The following is an 18,174-nucleotide window of genomic DNA, read 5'->3' on the forward strand; positions in this document are numbered from 1 at the left end:
CCCGTCGATGTGGATAGGGGGCTGCTCCCTCTGCTGTTTCCTGAAGTCCACGATCATCTCCTTTGTTTTGTTGACATTGAGTGTCAATCAAGCCTACCACTGTAGTGTCGTCTGCAAACTTGATGATTGAGTTGGAGGCGTGCATGGCCACGCAGTCGTGGGTGAACAGGGAGTACAGGAGAGGGCTGAGAACGCACCCTTGTGGGGCACCAGTGTTGAGGATCAGCGGGGTGGAGATGTTGTTACATATCCTCACCACCTGGGTCCCGTCAGGAAGTCCAGGACCCAGCTGCACAGGGCGGGGTCGAGACCCAGGGTCTAGGATTAACGTCTTACATCTAGACGTTCCGCTAGCGGAACACCTGCTCCAATATCCAATGATAGGCGTGGCGCGAATTACAAATTCCTCAAAAATACAAAAACTTCAATTTTTCAAACATATGACTATTTCACAGCATTTTAAAAACAAGACTCTCCTTTATCTAACCACACTGTCCGATTTCAAAAAGGCTTTACAGCGAAAGCAAAACATTAGATTATGTCAGCAGAGTACCAAGCCAGAAATAATCAGACACCCATTTTTCAAGCTAGCATATAATGTCACAAAAACCCAGAAGACAGCTAAATGCAGCACTAACCTTTGATCTTCATCAGATGACACACCTAGGACATTATGTTATACAATACATGCATGTTTTGTTCAATCAAGTTCATATTTATATTAAAAAACAGCTTTTTACATTAGCATGTGACGTTCAGAACTAGCATACCCCCGCAAACTTCCGGAGGAATTTGCTAATAATTTACTAAATTACTCACGATAAACGTTCACAAAAAGCATAACAATTATTTTAAGAATTATAGACACAGAACTCCTCTATGCACTCGAGGTGTCCGATTTTAAGGTTTGGGATAGGGTTAAAATTCAAAAACAACTTTTTATCTCTGGATTTCTCGTCCAGATCCACTCTAAATCGAACCCTTTATGATATTTGCCAACTGGACTCTTTAACCAATGACTCAGGTTTTCCACCTTATATGATGAAAATCTCATCTCATGTGAAGGTTTGTCAGCAAAGCTCAGCTCATCTGTTCTTTGTGTTATAGCTGCAACAGGTTTTCATTACTTTTACTGTGTCCATAATTCCACTACTGTTTCACCCTACCATATTTCCACTCCTACAGTATCTCACTCTCCTGCACCTCTCCATTTCTCTCTGTTCCCACTCCACCATCTCTCTCCATTCTCATCCTCTCCTTTCTCTGATTTCTCTACTCTTACTTCTCCATCTGCCTCCTTCCTTACTCTCATGTGCCTCTTCGATCTTGCTCTCTCTTTTCTCTTTTGTGCTCTCTTTATTCTCTGAGATCTCCATTCTCACTTTCTCGTTTTCTCCGTTCTCCAATAACAGACGAGGTGCCCGAGAATCTTCCTTTCCCTGATGGTAAAGAGGTCGTCCCCACAGAGAAAGATGACTGGAGCTACGCTGTTACAGGTGACTTACATCTCAATTAGTCAATCAGTCAGTCAGTCGGTCAATCAGTCACCGTTTAGAGGGCCACATTGTATGCTGCTATTCCTCCTTTCTAAGAATGAAAAACAACCGCTGTTTTAGGGTTTATAGTGTGGAAGTAGATCCTGTAAACCATATGCTTAGACCTAGATTCAATCAGATCAGCTGATGTTTTGGCGGTGTCTGAGGTGTAACTGCGTTGGAGCTGTCAAATCGGTGAGCAGCTGCTCTTGATCATTGTCATGAAGCCACACCCATCCCACTCACATAAGAATTTCAGGACGAGAAAGTGTAGGCTATATAGAAATAATGGCACTCAGAGACAGCAAGGGTTCAAACTGTAGAACCCAGTTTCTAGATTTCAATATAAAAATGTATTTTATAAAACAAAACTTTGCTACATTTTATCTCTGGGACCCTCAGGATGACAAATCAGAGCAAGAATACTGAATGTAAGTACATTATTTACCTTCAGAGTTGAATGTATCAAACCAGTTGCCGTGATAAAAGTGTTTTGTTGTTGTGCACTCTCCTCAAACAATAGCATGGTATTTTTTCACTGTAATATCTACTGTAAATTGGACACAGCAGTTAGATTATAAAGAATTTAAGCTTTCTGCCCATATAAGACATGTCTATGTCCTGGAAAGTTGTCTGTTACTTACAATGTCATTCTAGTCATATTAGTGCATGTTAGCAACAACTGTCACGGTTTAGGGACACCGATCCCGTAGAGGTTAATGCAACTCTGTGCAGCCAATGCCAATGTCTGCTTTAGGCATAATGCCTGGAGACGCTTGTGGATTTGATAGCTCTAACACAGTTCCACCTCCAACATCGCCAAAACAATCTCTATGCTGATGTCGGCTAAAGCAGATCAGATTGAATAGAGCTCTTAGTCCAGGGAATGACATCAGAGTAGGAGGCTAGATCATCACCCTGCTTTTTAGAGGAAAGCGAGTGGGTGAGAGTGTAGTTCAAAACAGTCAAAGGCTTTTCATGGTTTTGTTTTTGAGCAAGAAGCCTTTCACAAGATGGCTGCTCTGTTATATTCCTTGTAAACTTAAATTAAACATTTAACTAGGCAAATAACAGGCAGCGTGTTATGCTAGCTTTATGTGGGTCCAAACAGAGAGTGTCTGTTGTGGATGCAGAAATAAAGGCTCTGTTCCACCATCACTGTAGTAGAAAATTACTGTATTAATGTTTTGAAACTACATACTGCATTTTAGCTTCCGAGAGCTTCGGAAGGCACACATTAAACCAAAGAGACTCTCTCTGTTATGTTGTTTAGTAAAAATAGATTAGTACTACTAGACAGGCTGCCAGTCTGTTTCTGCTTGAGCCAGGTTGTTGTGGTTTTGCCATGGCAGTTATGTACTGTTGAATCAATGCAGAAACAGTGTGCTACTCAGTCTAGGCTACTGGAGTGATGTGTTTGTGTTTTCTCCTTCCAATACAGAGGAGCTTGTTACACCACCACCCACCTATGAAAGCCCATGGTACGAGGAGTATGACTACGGCCACAGTGGTGGACAGAGTATGTACACACACGGGCACACACACACAGTCCTTGTGGGGACCAAACAATTGATTCCCATTCAAAATCCTATTTTCCCTAACCCCTAAGCCTAACCCTTAACCTAACCCTAACCTTACTCATGAACCTAAACCTAACCCTAACCCTTAAACCTAACCCTTAAACATAATTCTAACCTTAACCATAATTGCAACCCTAAACATAACACTGCGAAATGTCTCCACTTGTCTGTATTTTCCTTGATTTACTATCCTTGTGAGGTAAAACCTAAAACACACTGACACACACACATGCACTCTGCACTGTAAAATAAACCCTTGGCCAAATCTTCACTAGAAATATGTTTTTCATTTCAATGGGACCCTGCGGTGAAATAAAGATTAGACACAATAAAGAATAAAGAACTGGCCCTTTACCACGGAGTCAAAAGTAATGGGCCTACACTTCTCATTTCCCACAAGAATGAAAAAAAAGAAGTGTATACTGTTTCAATTATATGGTCTGTTGTCTAAGTTTGGGTTAAGCAAGACTTTGGCAGCTGATGTTCCAAACTCCCAAATAAGAAAATGCCAAGTAACTGGAGCAAACAACAGTCAGATCAAGATTATTACCCCCTTCAAACACTTTGTCATGTGGCAAACCTTAAGAAACACCTGGGCCTGTTCAGGAGGGGAAAACGTTATAGAATGTTTGTGTATATTATGATTGTCTGTCAGGTACAATAGGAAATCATGACGTTATCTGTTATTCTAGCTGCAACGTTCTAAATGTTTCACTCCACTGAAAACACCCAACATACACAGTATACTGTTACATGTAATGGGGAGGTGGGGGGAAGTAACCTCAAGTTCATCCATGATTGTTTTTCCCTCCTTTGTTTACCACAGCGAAAAAACAGGAGGAGAGAGAGAACCAAAGGAAAGAAAAGGAGAGAGAGGATAGAGGTATTGTGCACAGCCTATTTTCCATTATGATCTGAATGACTGTGATCTATTTCAGTTGTAGATACTTCACATTATACAGTAACATTTACATGTTACTGTATAATGTGAAGTATCTACAACTGAAATAGATCACAGTCATTCAGATCATAATGGAAAATAGGCTGTGCACAATACCTCTATCCTCTCTCTCCTTTTCTTTCCTTTGGTTCTCTCTCTCCTCCTGTTTTTTCGCTGTGGTAAACAAAGGAGGGAAAAACAATCATGGATGAACTTGAGGTTACTTCCCCCCACCTCCCCATTACATGTAACAGTGCAACTTACAGTTAATGCACTCACAGAAAAATTCTGGGTTAAAAACAACCCAATTTGGGGTTTTTGGTAACCCAGCGCTGTGTAAATATTGGATAGAATTCACACTGGGTTATTTTGACCCAGTCAACCGATTGGGTTGCGTGAATAACTCAACATGTTGGGTTGTTGGGATTACCCAAACATTAATTTAACGATCAGTTGGGTTTTTATTAACTTTCATTCTGGTTTGACGAGCAATTTTAGGATCATGTTGTTGATTTTTTTAAACAAAGTCCACAAGACACAGAACTCCCTTTTGCAAAACAGTAAATGCGTTTTCAAAATATAGTTGCCTTCTCAAAACATAAATACATTAATCAAAACTATATTATACCATCAAAATTGCAAATACATTCATCAAAAGAAAACAACTGCCCTGCAAAAACATTAACTCAACCATACTTTTGTCCAAACAGACAAAACAGAAAGTTAGTCTTTCTTTTAAAAAGCCTAGTAGATCAAAACATTTTCTTTGCATTCACTAAATCATGATCAAAATTGGAAGTACAAAAGTAAACTAAAGTGCAGAATTATGGGCAATCACTCTCCTTTTATGCATATTTCACCAAACAATTTAATTCTTTTCAAATCAAATTTTATCCCTGATAAAAAATTTAAAAAATTGCACATTGTGCAGCATTCATTCATGGGTGTCATCACAATCCATTTCCATGTACAATTACATAGGTTAGTTTGCTCATAGTTTTTTAGTTTCCAATTAGGCACAGAAACACAATCCCACATTAGAAATAGGAAAGGTGACTACAATTGAGGAACACAACTGATATGAATGTACAGTATAGGCCTCAATCCACATCAAAGCAAAACTCTATAATGGAAGGTTAAAAATAAAAAAAACTTTTTTTTTTTTACAAAACAACAAAGTGACCCAATGTCTGCAACCCAGCAGGTGGGTCAGCCAAACAAGCCAGCATTCTTTTGTGTCCATTAAACTAAGGTAGGTAAAACAACCACATATCGGAGTCATTGCAAGTAAAACATAGTAACACTGCAATGTCATACTTTGCACTGTCAAAGCTCCCAGTCAAGCAGATGAACATATGACCACGTCACTCACAGATTCATAATGTAGTGGAAGAATATCAGTCCCTAATGGTTCATGTTTCCGCTTAAAGCGAATGAGGAAAGAAACACAGATATCAGTCTCTACCTGGGCATTGCAAACATGTAGCTGTGAAGCTTCAGTATGGCTTCACTTGCTAAGACGAGGGTCAAAAGTTAATTCTATCTAGAATAGGACAAATCTGAACCATAGAAATGTGTTGTGAGGGAAGGAAAGGTCGCTGGTTCGAATCCCTGAGTCAATTAGGTGAACAATCTGTTACTGTGCCCTTGAGCAAGGCACGTAAGCCTAATTCTTCTGTAAGTCCCTCTGGATAACAGAGTGTGCTAAATGACTTAAATGTAAACCTATTTAACCTGTATTGGTGCATGGAAGAAGCTTTGAGCTGGAGCAGAAAGAAAGGGAGAGATGGGACAGCAAAGAGAGGTTACAGAACATGCTGGAAGGAAAGATGAGGGAAAAACAACATAAGGGATAGAAACAGAGGAGTAGCGAGTCTAACAGTAATGGAGGGGAGAGATGTTGAAATCACGAGCTTAGAATGAAGATCGGAACACTCGGGATAAGAACCAACAGCTGTTGCCACATGTTCCATTCTGTACTGTACCTCCTGTACAGCGAGGAGAGTAGAACCAGCTAAATGTATAATCAGAATGGAACCAGGGACTTTTGTCTATGGGAGATTACACTGAGTGAACAAAACATTAAGGACACCTGCTCTTTCCATGACATAGACTGACCAGGTGAATCCAGGTGAAAGCTATGATCCCTTATTGATGTCACTTGTTAAATCCAATTTAATCGGTGTAGATGAAGGGGGGACACAGGTTAAAGAAGGATTTTTAAGCCTTGAGACATGGATTGAATATGTGACAAAATATTTAAGTGCCTTTGAATGGGGTATGGTAGTAGGTTGCCAGGCGCACCGGTTTGTGTCAAGAACTGCAACACTGCTGGGTTTTTCACGCACAACAGTTTGCCGTGTGTATCAAGAATGGTCTGCCACCCAAAGGACATCCAGCCAACTTGACACAATTGTGGGAAGCATTAGAGTCAACATGGGCCAGCATCCCTGTGGAACGCTTTAGACACCTTGTAGAGTGGGGGACGGGGACGGGGGCATACCCTGTCCACCACTATCTGTGATTTCACATGTGTATGTAGAACAAAATCACATTTAATACAAAATGTGACAGCTTTCTCATCCAGTTAGATATATTGACACTTTTAGCAGGGTTACCCATAAAATGTGACTGGTGGTTATGAAAGTTTGGATACAACAGTGTGCGAATGAGGAACTGTTGTATCCAAACTTTCATAACGACCTGTCTTAGATTTACTGAAGAAAAAAAGAACAATCTGAATTTAATCAGCACATTCCTGAATTTGGAGAAACAGAATACATCTGGTTTCCTTCCTATCTGCAATGTGAAGGCATCTGGATCCTCTGAGGCATTACTGCATTTGTCGATACACACACACACACACACATGCACGCACGCAAGCGGTCACACAGAGAATTTATTACTGGGATTGTAGTTAGTGATTGACTATGGTGCTGTTTGACAGAGAGAGCTCAGCAGAGGAGGGAAGAGGAAGAGAGGGCCAAAGCCAAGAAGAGGCCACACGTATTCAAGGAACCCAAAAGTAAGTAACTTGCTACCATCCAATGATACAATACTCGGTTAGCAAGAGTTTTAGCAAGAGCTTAAGAGCTTTTCCATTGTGGCTTGAAGTTTTTGTGATGTGTGTGTGACTGAGATGTTTTCCCCTGGTGGCAGAGTGTCCTCCCCTGGGTATGGAGTCTCATAGAATACAATCAGACCAGCTGCTGGCCTCCTCCATGTCTCACCACCGCTACAGCCAAGCCAGGGCACGACTCAACATACAGGTAACCCTAACCCTTACACACTAACACTAACCTTCACACACTAACCCTCACACACTGACCTTAACCTTCACACACACTAACCCTCACACACACTAACCTTAAACTTCACACCAGGGGCGAAAATCTGATATCAACTTTGGAGGGGACAATTACATGAAATTTTCTCAAGAGCAATTCCTGAGGGGGACACCAAAAGTAGTGCTGTAACACATAGCCTACATTGTAATATGGTAAATGTATATTGAGGAACCAAAGAAATAAGGTGTTTGCCGTACTCCTAACTACCGGTACCCAAAACTACACAACTAATCACAACAGCAATACCATTGCCTTTAACAAATCTTAGTTCAGTCACCAGTTTAAGTTGAGAGTGGGGGTATCCATGGCATTTTCCAATTATGTTCCTATTTTACAAGTAAAAAAAACTGAGAACCTTTCATAATGTTGCTAAACAAAGACTCAACAAACTTACCTGAGACTCCCTGTCTCTGCCATTCTCTCCCTGCATATCTGTCCCCAACTCTGCTGTCTGTGTGCCATCTGTTGCCTGCTCTGCCTAATGACATCATTGTGAAACATTTCCATTAGAATTTCATTTCTTTCTTATGAACATTTTATCAACTAGTCTTTGAGATATTAGGCTACTAGGGTTCTTACTATGCGTTTTTGGTGTATTGAAAAATACTCTGATGTCCGTCTTTTATTTTTCTGCCATTTTTCTACCTGGCTGGCTGGCTGGCTACACACACAGTGTGTAGGTTATTTACAGTAGGAGATGGCCTTCTATCATCTTCAATCATTCTATTTGGGCTTCGATCTAAAAGGTAGCTAGCAAATGTGAAACGGATTAAAATGACAAGAGTTGACAGCGGTATGAGTTCACCATTTACACAACATATGCTGCAACCTTTTGTAATTTTAATAGTTTGTTTCATATTGGCTGGCTTCCAACAATAGCTGAATTTGCAAAGCTAGCGAGCACCAATTCAGTTGCAGTGGTGTTTGCTATAATCTTTGCTACCCGGGTTAAATAAAGGTGAAATAAAATAAATAAATAAAAGTTCCCTTGCGACAATTTAGCTTTTGCAACGAGACCATTAAATATATTTAAGACAATGGTAGAAGAGAGTGTAGTTCTGTTCAGTTTGGATTTCAGTTTATCGCTAACCTTATCACAGGGACTTTGAAGCACTAACTTACATCATCTGCCTGCTGATCTTGGAATAAATTGACGATAGCAAAGATTCCATCTTTGACGACGCCACATAAATGGAATAGGTACTAGCTAGCTTAATAGTTAATATTTGCACGCTAGCTCTGCATATTCACAGAGTGTGTGTGTGCGATCGACTGGATTAACCTCACGTCAGTTACGTGCATTGAGTGCCTTTCAGACAGTAGATACGACCTCTCTGTTACCTAGCAAGCTAAGGAACTGGCAGTGGATCAAACCATTGTGAGGCAAAGGGTGGGGGGGGTCGCAATCTTTTGAAACTTAAAAACGCGCTATTAAGTGTCTATAATCAGCACAATTGCTTTCATTGCATATTATTAATATTATTTAAATTACATAGTTATGTTTCAGTGATATATTGGGGGGGACAAATCACATTTTTCCCAGGATGGGGGGGTCGTGTCCCCCCCGTCCCCCCCGGGATTTCCGCCCCTGCTTCACACACTAACCCTCACACACTGACCCTAACTCTCACACACTAAGTCTAACCCTCTCACACTAACCCATAACCCTTATACACTAACCCTCACACATTAACCCTAAGTCTCAGTACTGCTCCAGCCAACACAGAGCATGACTCAACATGCAGGTAGACTCCTCACACTAATTCAAACCTGACGGTAAGCCCCCTTACCCACATCTCCAACACTGTATGGTTTCCATGGTTTCCAGGCTTCGGATGATGAGGAGGACATGCATGGTGGGGCGTGGTGTCCTAACCCAGAGGACAATATTCACTGGTTTGAGATGGACGCTCGCAGAGCAACAGAGTTTACTGGGATCATAACACAGGGACGAGACTCACGCAACGAGTAAGACACACAAGCACACACACGTTTATTTTACTATCCTTGTGGGGACCAAAACATGCGTTCCCAATCAAAATCCTATTTTCCCTAACTCCTAACCCTAAACCTTAACCTTAACCCTAACCCCTAACCCTGAAACTAAATCTAACCCTAACACACATAATCCTAAACCTAATCCCTAACCTTAATCTTAATTCTAACCCTAAAATAGACTTTTTCCTTGTTTTACCCTCCTTGTGAGGACTTCTGTTCCCCACAAGGATAGTGAAACCAAACCCCACACCGCACGCCCACACACACTCACTCGCACACGCGCACAGACAATTTCAGACATATCAAAGACAAAATGGTGACAAAATTTGTGTGCGTCTTTCTGTTTCAGGAGTGACTTTGTGACATCGTACTACGTGCAATTCAGTAATGACAGCAGAGAATGGAAAACCATCCATGACGGTTACTCTGACTGGGTGAGTCTGTCAGCCTCGCTGCTTCAAATGTACTTTGGTCCCAGGGTTCACTCTCATGCTCTTTTTATGGGGCACAAAAGTTCACCATGTCAAATATATTTGTCTCTCCCTCTCTCTTTACCCCCCTCCTCCCCTCTCTCTGTCTCTAGTTGTTTTTTGCTAACTCTGATAAGGATACCCCTGTGCTGAATCAGTTAGCTGAGCCCATACTAGCACGCTACATCAGAGTTATCCCTCAGAGCTGGAATGGTAGTTGCTGTATGAGGCTGGAGGTACTAGGCTGCCCACTGCCTGGTGAGTGACACACGCACCCACCCTACTAGACTTCTGGTCCCCACAAGGATAGTAAAACATAAAACACACGCAAACATTCACACTGTGCATTTTCATTTCCTCAGACCCCACCAGTGCCTACCAGAGGCTGCAGAATGAGGTGACTCCCGTCCAGTACCTGGACTTCAGACATCACAACTACTCAGACATGGTCACGGTGAGATGGAACATTCCCATTTCAGGGGACTTCAAACGTTAAGGCCGTCAGTACCACCTGTTTGAACTTGAATCAGGTCTAATGTTTTGTCTGACGGATTGTGACAACTGACTTCAACTCTGTCTTGACACTTTGGAGATTCATTTAATAAGATTTGTTGTGCTTGAACAAAGACTTGCACAGACTCACTGAAGGTGTCCCGGGCCAGGGCTGGTAACTGCTGCTTTCCCCTGTGTGTCTCTTCTGGTAGATGATGAAGTCTGTGTCTGAGGAGTGTCCCAACATCACCAGTATGTACAGCCTGGGTCGCAGCTCCAACGGACTGGACATCCTGGCCATGGTGATATCAGGCAACCCCACAGAACACGAGATAGGTGGGATGAAACCAATATTGTGTCTGTGTCCACAGTTTTCAGAACATGCACCCATTAGTTATTCCAGGCTAACTGCACCCCTTTGTTATTCCAGGCGAACTTTCATAGAAAGCTCTGTACTCGTGTCCGCTCAAGCATGGAAAGACAATGACAATCTGTGTTTTTCTCCTTAGGTGAGCCGGAGTTCCGCTACACGGCCGGTCTCCATGGAAACGAGGCGACGGGGCGGGAGATGGTTCTTCTTCTGTTGCAGTACCTGTGTAAGGAGTACAATGATGGCAACCCCAGAGTGCGCCGCCTGGTGGAGGGAATACGTATCCACCTGGTGCCCTCACTCAACCCTGATGGGCAGGAGAAGGCCCTCACAGTGGTCAGTACTGGATATTATACGGTTCATTCTTGAATTGCGGTGGTAAATGTTGTCCCTTGACTTTGGCACCATGTAAAAACAATAGAAAATGACAAAAACATTAAAAAGAATACATTCTAATTTTATTTCACTGTTATTTAATAAGAAAACATATGTAAGTCCTTTATACTGCAAAACAACTATTTGTATGCATTGTTGAAACTACTGGGGGCTAGCAAATTGGCTTGCCCCATTGGCGATGTGTAGAGGTGTAGTGACATGTTTTGGGGTTTAGAGATACTGTATCTATCTATTATTTTGAATGCTAGACAGTAAACAAAAGTATTTAATATTGTTTACTTTAGACCTCCCAAACTCAACTCTGGACCTTGAAGCCAGTTCCACTGTATTGTTTCATTGTTCCCCTCTAATCAGGGACTGATTTAGACCTGAGACACCAGGTGGGTGCAATTAATTATCGGGTAGAACAGAAAACCAGCAGGCTCTGGACCTCGTAGGGTAAGAGTTGAATACTCTTGCTGTAGATCAATAAAAACACCTATTGTTTTACTAGTATAATGTGTGTCCCTCAGTTTTATGTCATTGGTGTTACCACTTTGAAAATCGCTGATTACAAAGATGTACAAGGACCTTGAGCATTTTCTCCCGTGGCAAACTGTTATTGAGGGAGGGTTCTATCTTAAAGAAAATGATTAGCTTATCACGACCTTTCAGTATGTCATAAATTTGAGAATTTCATTCATCATTTTGCGTCACTTGGTGTCAGCCAGTTTAAATAAATGGAAATAATTAATCACTTTAGTAAATAATTTTTAAAGGATTGACCTTAGATTTGAGCATTTGTGGCCTCCATTTCAGAAAATCCTCATTGGTGTTACTACTCCACCGGTGGCACAATGTTATCATAATGGTAAAAACATATTTTAAATCATTAAGCTACCATATTAGTTGATTTAGAATGGGAAGATGTACCCAACTACATTTAAATAAAAAATCAAGTCATTCTTTTCCAAAATGCCATTCCAAAATTCCACCGCAATTCAAGAACGACCCTTACAGGGAAATACAGCCTGTATTTATACTTTACACTTCCAGGGTGCAAATCTGTTTTCTTCTATTAAGGAAAATGGGTGCCAGACAGTGTCTGATTTAGCCAACTTGTTATCCTGTAGGAACGTATTGTTGTATGCAGGAACAGTCTAGCGCCCAACTTTATTTTCCTCAAGAGAAGAAAACATATCTCATATGTTAAGTCAAGACTAGAGACATTCAAGCAAATCCTAAGACGTTTGGTTTTAACATGTTGATATTACTGCAGTAAATATGCAGTCCATATCTCCATAACATCCTGTCCCATTGACACCACAGGGTTCCGAGCTGAGTGGTTGGACAACAGGCCACTGGACGGAGGACGGCCATGACATCTTCCAGAACTTCCCTGACCTGAACAGTGTTTTGTGGGAGGCCGAGGACAAGGGCATGGTGCCCAAACTGACCCCCAATCACCATGTCAAGATCCCTGCAGATCAAGAGGGGGATGACAGGGTGTGTGGGGGGGGGGGGGGGGAGGGAGGGAGGGAGGGAGGGTGGGGGGGGGGGGAGGGAGGGAGGGAGGGAGGGGAAGGTAAGGGAGAAAGGGAGGGGATGAAGACAGGAGGGGAGAAACAGGAGGGAAGGAAATGTAGATGGTGTGAAGAGCAGAGACAGTACAAGGAAGTCCATTTCTCTGTTTATCAACTTAACAAGGGGACTCGAGTGGCACAGCGGTCTAAGTCACTTCATCTCAGTGCTAGAGGTGTCACTACAGACCCTGATTCGATTCCAGGCTGTATCACATCCGGCCGTGATTGGGAGTCCTATAGGGCAGCGCACAATTGGACCAACGTCCTCCGGGTTAGGGTTTGGCCGGGGAAGAACATCATTGTAAATAAGAATTTGTTCTTAACTGACTTGCCTAGTTAAATAAAAAAAGATGGTTGCTGTTTGTTCTTCTTGTCCTGCAGATTGCTGTGGAGACTCGAGCCATCATCTTGTGGATGGAGAGCCACCCATTCGTACTGGGGGCCAACTTCCAGGGGGGAGAGAGGTTTGTGGCGTACCCCTACGACAATCACCGCCTAACCAAGACCGCCGGCGCCAGCACCAGAGAGGGCAAGAGAGAGAGGGCACAGAGCCTCAAGAAGAGACAGTACGAGGCTCTTTCTCTTCATGCACTCTTAATATTTTTGGCAGGAGTAATAATGATATGAAACCAAATAAACAATCAACTCAATTTAAATCATTCTTCTAGGTACGAGGAGTTTGAGGAGCCGGTGGAAGATCATAGAAACAGGGGATACCAGCAGCCAGAAGAAGACCAGTGGAACAGGGGATACCAGCAGCCAGAAGAAGACCAGTGGAACAGGGGATACCAGCAGCGAGAAGAAGACCAGTATAACAGGAGATACCAGCAGCCGGAGGAGGAGTGGAGGGGACATGGCTATGGCCACAGGGAAGAGGAAGAGGAGGATGACAGAGGGAGAGGGGGGTACGCAGAGCCTGAGGATGAACCCAGGGCCACAGCAGACGCCTCCTTTTTCAGGTGTGTAGCATAAAGTAAATGTTTTTATTTAACTAGGCAAGTCAGATAAGAACAAATTATTATTTACAATGACGGCCTACACCGGCCAAACCCGGACGACGCTGGGTCAATTGTGCACCGCCCTGTGGGACTCCAAATCACAGCCGGTTGTGATACAGCCTGGATTCAAACCAGATTGTCTGTTGTGACACCTCTAGCACTGAGATGTAGTGCCTTAGACCGCTGTGCCACTCGGGAGCCCAAGTTAACCACAGATCTAGGATCAGATTACCCTATCTGACTGTGTGTGTGTGTGTGTGTGTTTGTGTGTTATAGGTGGTTGGCCATCTCTTATGCCTCTACTCACCTGTCGATGACATACACTTCCCACGGCTCCTGTCACGGCGATGACATCACTGGAGGCATTGGAATCGTCAATCGCGCCAAGTGGCAGCCCGTCACAGGAAGTAAGGACCGACAACATCCCTTTTTTATTCCATTGTTATCTGCTGTTCATTAAGACATTACATACAGTAGTTCAAAAAGGTTGAAACCTGTAATGTAACATTGATCAGAGTAAAGGACCCAGTTTTGGGGGCAATGGTGCTCTCTGGTGGCTCATCATTTGCATTGCAGGTTCTCATTGCCACCTGTCTTCCCCCCCTCTCCCTCCATCCTCAGGTATGAATGACTTCAGCTACCTGCACACTAACTGTCTGGAGCTGTCAGTGTTCCTGGGCTGTGATAAGTTCCCCCATCAGAGTGAGTTGGTCATTGAGTGGGAGAAGAACAGAGAGGCCATGCTCACCTTCATGGAGCAGGTACACACACAGACACACGCATGCACACACATAGAAACAATTAACACATTTTGAGAGTATACCAAACACACACACGGTCCTGGAGTGTGGCCGTAGAGCAGTGGTATTCAAAGCTGGGGTCGCCAAAATATATATATATATTACTATATATATACTGTATATACACAGTGCATTCGGAAAGTATTCAGACCCCTTGAATTTTTCCACATTTTGTTATGTTATAGTCTCATTCTAAAATGGAATTAATTTTTTTAAATCCTCAATATACACACAATACCACATAATGACAAAGTGAAAAGAGGTTTTTATAATTTTTTGCAAATGTATAGAAAAAAAATACCTTATTTACATAAGTATTCAGACCCTTTTCAATGAGACTCGAAATTGATGTTAGGTGCATCCTGTTTCCATTGATCATCCTTGAGATGTTTCTACTTGATTGGAGTCCACTTGTGGTAAATTGGACATGATTTGGAAAGGCACACACCTGTTTATATAAGGTCCCACAGTTGACTGTGTATGTCAGAGAAAAAACTAAGCCATGAGGTCGAAGGAATTGTCTGTAGAGCTCCGAGACAGGATTGTGTCGAGGCACAGATCTGGGGAAGGGTACCAAAAAATGTCTGCCGCATTGAAGGTCCCAACAACACAGTGGCCTCCATCATTCTTAAATGGAAGAAGTTTGGAACCACCAACACTCTTCCTAGAGCTGGCCGCCTAGCCAAACTAAGCCATCGGGGGAGAAGAGCCTTGATCAGGGAGGTGACCAAGACCCCAATGGTCACTCTGACAGAGCTCCAGAGTTCCTCTGTGGAGATGGGAGAACCTTCCAGAAGGACAACCATCTCTGGGATCGCAAGAAATGATTGTGGGAAAAATGGGGTCCCCACTGAAAAAGTTTGTATACCACTGCTGTAGAGTGACTGACCTTTTGAACCCTGGTTTTCACCCCACCCAGGTGCAGCGTGGGATCAGGGGCGTGGTAAAAGACAATGAGGGGAACCCCATCGCTAATGCTACAGTTGCTGTAGAGGGGGTCAACCATGATGTCTCTACAGGTGGGTACAGTGTGTGGCTTTGTGTTAACCATGTCCCATAGGCTACTGCCCTTGGCATTCTGACTGCTGTGAACACATGAATGTAGCTATGCACTGTTATATTGGTATATTCATTAAACTACAGCTGGGGTAGATATTGGTAACAACCTGTTGTCCCTTCCCCCTGAACAAACCTACATGCAGTGGACGTCCAGGAGCCTGCCAGTGCTATCTTTACTGAGTGTGCAGTCTAAGCCCTCTCCTCTCTGCTTCCTCCACAGCTGTAACAGGGGACTACTGGCGCTTGTTGAACCCAGGTGAGTACCGTGTGACGGTGCGGGCAGAAGGCTTCGCCCCCCTGACCAAGCTGTGTGTGGTGGGCTACGAGGCAGGGGCAACTACCTGCAGCTTTAACCTGGCCAAGTCCAACTGGGACCGCATCAAACAAGTGGGTAGTGCTACACCTACAATTAGAGTGCCTATTAGCCACTTTAGAGCCATTGAAGCACTATATAAATGATATCTATTCATCCACAGATCATGGCCCTGCACGGCAACAAGCCCATACGCCTGCTCAGTCACGGCAACGGCGGAACAAGACGGAACACGGTCTCCAATGGTAACAGGGATGTGGGGCCTCCGGCGGGAGCAGCCATTGCTTATTGGACGCGTCACAAGCAAAGGGAAGATCTAGAGCTCGACCGCCCCCGTCATCTACGGCAACAGAGACTGATGAGATCGACAAAAACGTTGCCCCCGACGACCACGCCGGTTCCCACGACAACAGAGGCGGAGCCCACCACTGCTTGGTACGACTCGTGGTTCATAGGAGAGGGGCAAACGTCGGCACCGGAAAGTTTCACGGACTCCATCTTGGATTACAAATACGAGTACAAGATCGACGATTACTAAACTAAACCCCAAGGCCTTGTTCCAATACATTTACAATACATCCTTCTTCCCCACTTCCTTGAAGAAATCAAGGTAGGAAGGGAGGAAGTATGCATTCTAAAGTATTTGAACAGGACCGATGTCATAGTCCTGAGCCCAGGCTGTTAACTCAATTCTTAGAGTAGACAACTAAGTGACCCCTTAAAGGGATATTTGGGATTTTGGCAATGATGCCCTTTATCTACTTCCCCAGAGTCAGAGGAACTCGTAGATATGATTTTTATGTCTCTGTGTCAAGTATGAAGGAAGTTCGAGTTAGTTTTGCAAGCCAATGCTAACTAGCATTAACACAATGACTAGAAAGATGCTTGCAGATACCCATAGACTTCCAGTCATTGCGCTAAAGCTAGTTAGCAATTGCGCTAGCGCTAGTTAAGAACTTCCTTCAAACTGCACACAGATACATAAAAATGGTATCCACGAGTTCATCTGACTCTGTGGAAGTAGATAAATCCCAAAGTATCCCTTTAAAGAACTGACAGGTAGGGGTAGGTTTAAGCAAAATGCCTGAAACTCCAATAACTCTGGTAGCCCCCCAGCCATCCATTCTTTCAGATCAACAAAGGAGCTACAAGAAGTGTTTAGGTATATCTGCAAAAACTGATTAAAGAAACAATGCAGTGTTGAATGCAAGAACAGTCATGTACACAAGCTAATGTCAGTGGTCTGTATAACTGCTCGAGTAGGTCTTTTAATACAACGTTAACACACACAAAAATGTCAGTTTAGAGTAGAAAAATAGAACCACTGATATCTGGAAAATAAATGTTATACCAATTCAATTTAAAAAGTTGTTGCAAAGCTTTCCTAGAGAATGTACTTCAGAGATCATGTAGATGTGGTGGTTGCAGATTACGCACTTGTTTTACTATCGCCTCCACCCTTGAAGAGTCAAAACAAAGAATCAAAGTTTCTGTTTTTCTTATAAAAGTGTGGATTAATTTACATTATTTTCACACATTGACAGCAAAGTCATAATATCGACATACAGTAACTTTACAAAATGTTTGTTGAATAGTAAGAGAGTAATCAAAAGAGATTTTCTTAAATGTTCCTCATAATTTAGCTGAGGAAGAGGAAAGTTATTTTTTCAATTAATAAAGGCTTGTTTACATACAGCATTTGTTTTGTTCATGTCCACACTGAGCAAAAATGTGACCGACCGCCTCGATTCGGTCTTATGTAGCAGAATTTGAAATTGTGTTTTTTACATTGGATAAAAGTAGAGACTCAGAACTAGAAATTGGTATATCATACACTGCAGTTGAGAAATAATGGGAAAGTAATTCTGCTTTGAAAGTTGATAAAGTTGGTCCTTGAATGTTTTGGTACACCTACTGGAGAGCTCTGTTTTCACCCATTCAGCATCGTTAACACCCTCTTAAGCCTTAGCCCCACCCATCTCTGTGGGTGGGGTTAAGGATTCACGTGAGGCCATGTGCTAAACAGAGTGAGTAGTTTAGTAAACAACCAGAGATTAAGACTAAAAGTGGTCAAAGTAGTAGCCTACAATAAGGAAAAACTCCAGGTAAAAATACACTATCTCGTCCTTGGCCTATATCCTAACATGACTTTGGTGCAGGTAATGTTGTTCTTCACATTACCGTCTCTGGTAAACACACACTATATCAAATAACATCTACGTTTATTTATCACATGCACAGGACACAGAAGGTGTAAACTGCTCAGTGAAATAGTATAGTAGCAATAGAAAAAACAGAAAGTGTCCAGACAAAA

The 18,174-nt window shown here is 42.7% G+C and overlaps 1 protein-coding gene across 1 annotated transcript in view; it reads left to right on the top strand.

Moving 5' to 3' along the window:
- The window catches only part of LOC123730377 (inactive carboxypeptidase-like protein X2), a 70,828-nt gene extending 53,273 nt beyond the window's left edge, over positions 1-17,555 (top strand). The window contains exons 9-27 of the mRNA XM_082968469.1: positions 1,467-1,496; positions 2,977-3,054; positions 3,942-3,998; positions 7,003-7,080; positions 7,215-7,324; positions 9,231-9,370; positions 9,750-9,834; positions 9,984-10,128; positions 10,233-10,324; positions 10,575-10,698; positions 10,872-11,068; positions 12,437-12,613; positions 13,072-13,256; positions 13,359-13,649; positions 13,965-14,095; positions 14,310-14,449; positions 15,408-15,507; positions 15,768-15,934; positions 16,024-17,555. Coding sequence (XP_082824595.1) covers positions 1,467-1,496; positions 2,977-3,054; positions 3,942-3,998; positions 7,003-7,080; positions 7,215-7,324; positions 9,231-9,370; positions 9,750-9,834; positions 9,984-10,128; positions 10,233-10,324; positions 10,575-10,698; positions 10,872-11,068; positions 12,437-12,613; positions 13,072-13,256; positions 13,359-13,649; positions 13,965-14,095; positions 14,310-14,449; positions 15,408-15,507; positions 15,768-15,934; positions 16,024-16,398 — 2,702 coding nt within the window. The 3' untranslated portion in view covers positions 16,399-17,555. The remainder of the gene's footprint in view (positions 1-1,466; positions 1,497-2,976; positions 3,055-3,941; positions 3,999-7,002; positions 7,081-7,214; positions 7,325-9,230; positions 9,371-9,749; positions 9,835-9,983; positions 10,129-10,232; positions 10,325-10,574; positions 10,699-10,871; positions 11,069-12,436; positions 12,614-13,071; positions 13,257-13,358; positions 13,650-13,964; positions 14,096-14,309; positions 14,450-15,407; positions 15,508-15,767; positions 15,935-16,023) is intronic.
- The last annotated feature ends 619 nt before the right edge of the window (positions 17,556-18,174 follow it).

Source organism: Salmo salar, chromosome 24 (genome assembly GCF_965601325.2).
Source record: "Salmo salar chromosome 24, fSalSal1, whole genome shotgun sequence".
NCBI classification, from domain to species: Eukaryota; Metazoa; Chordata; class Actinopteri; order Salmoniformes; family Salmonidae; genus Salmo; species Salmo salar.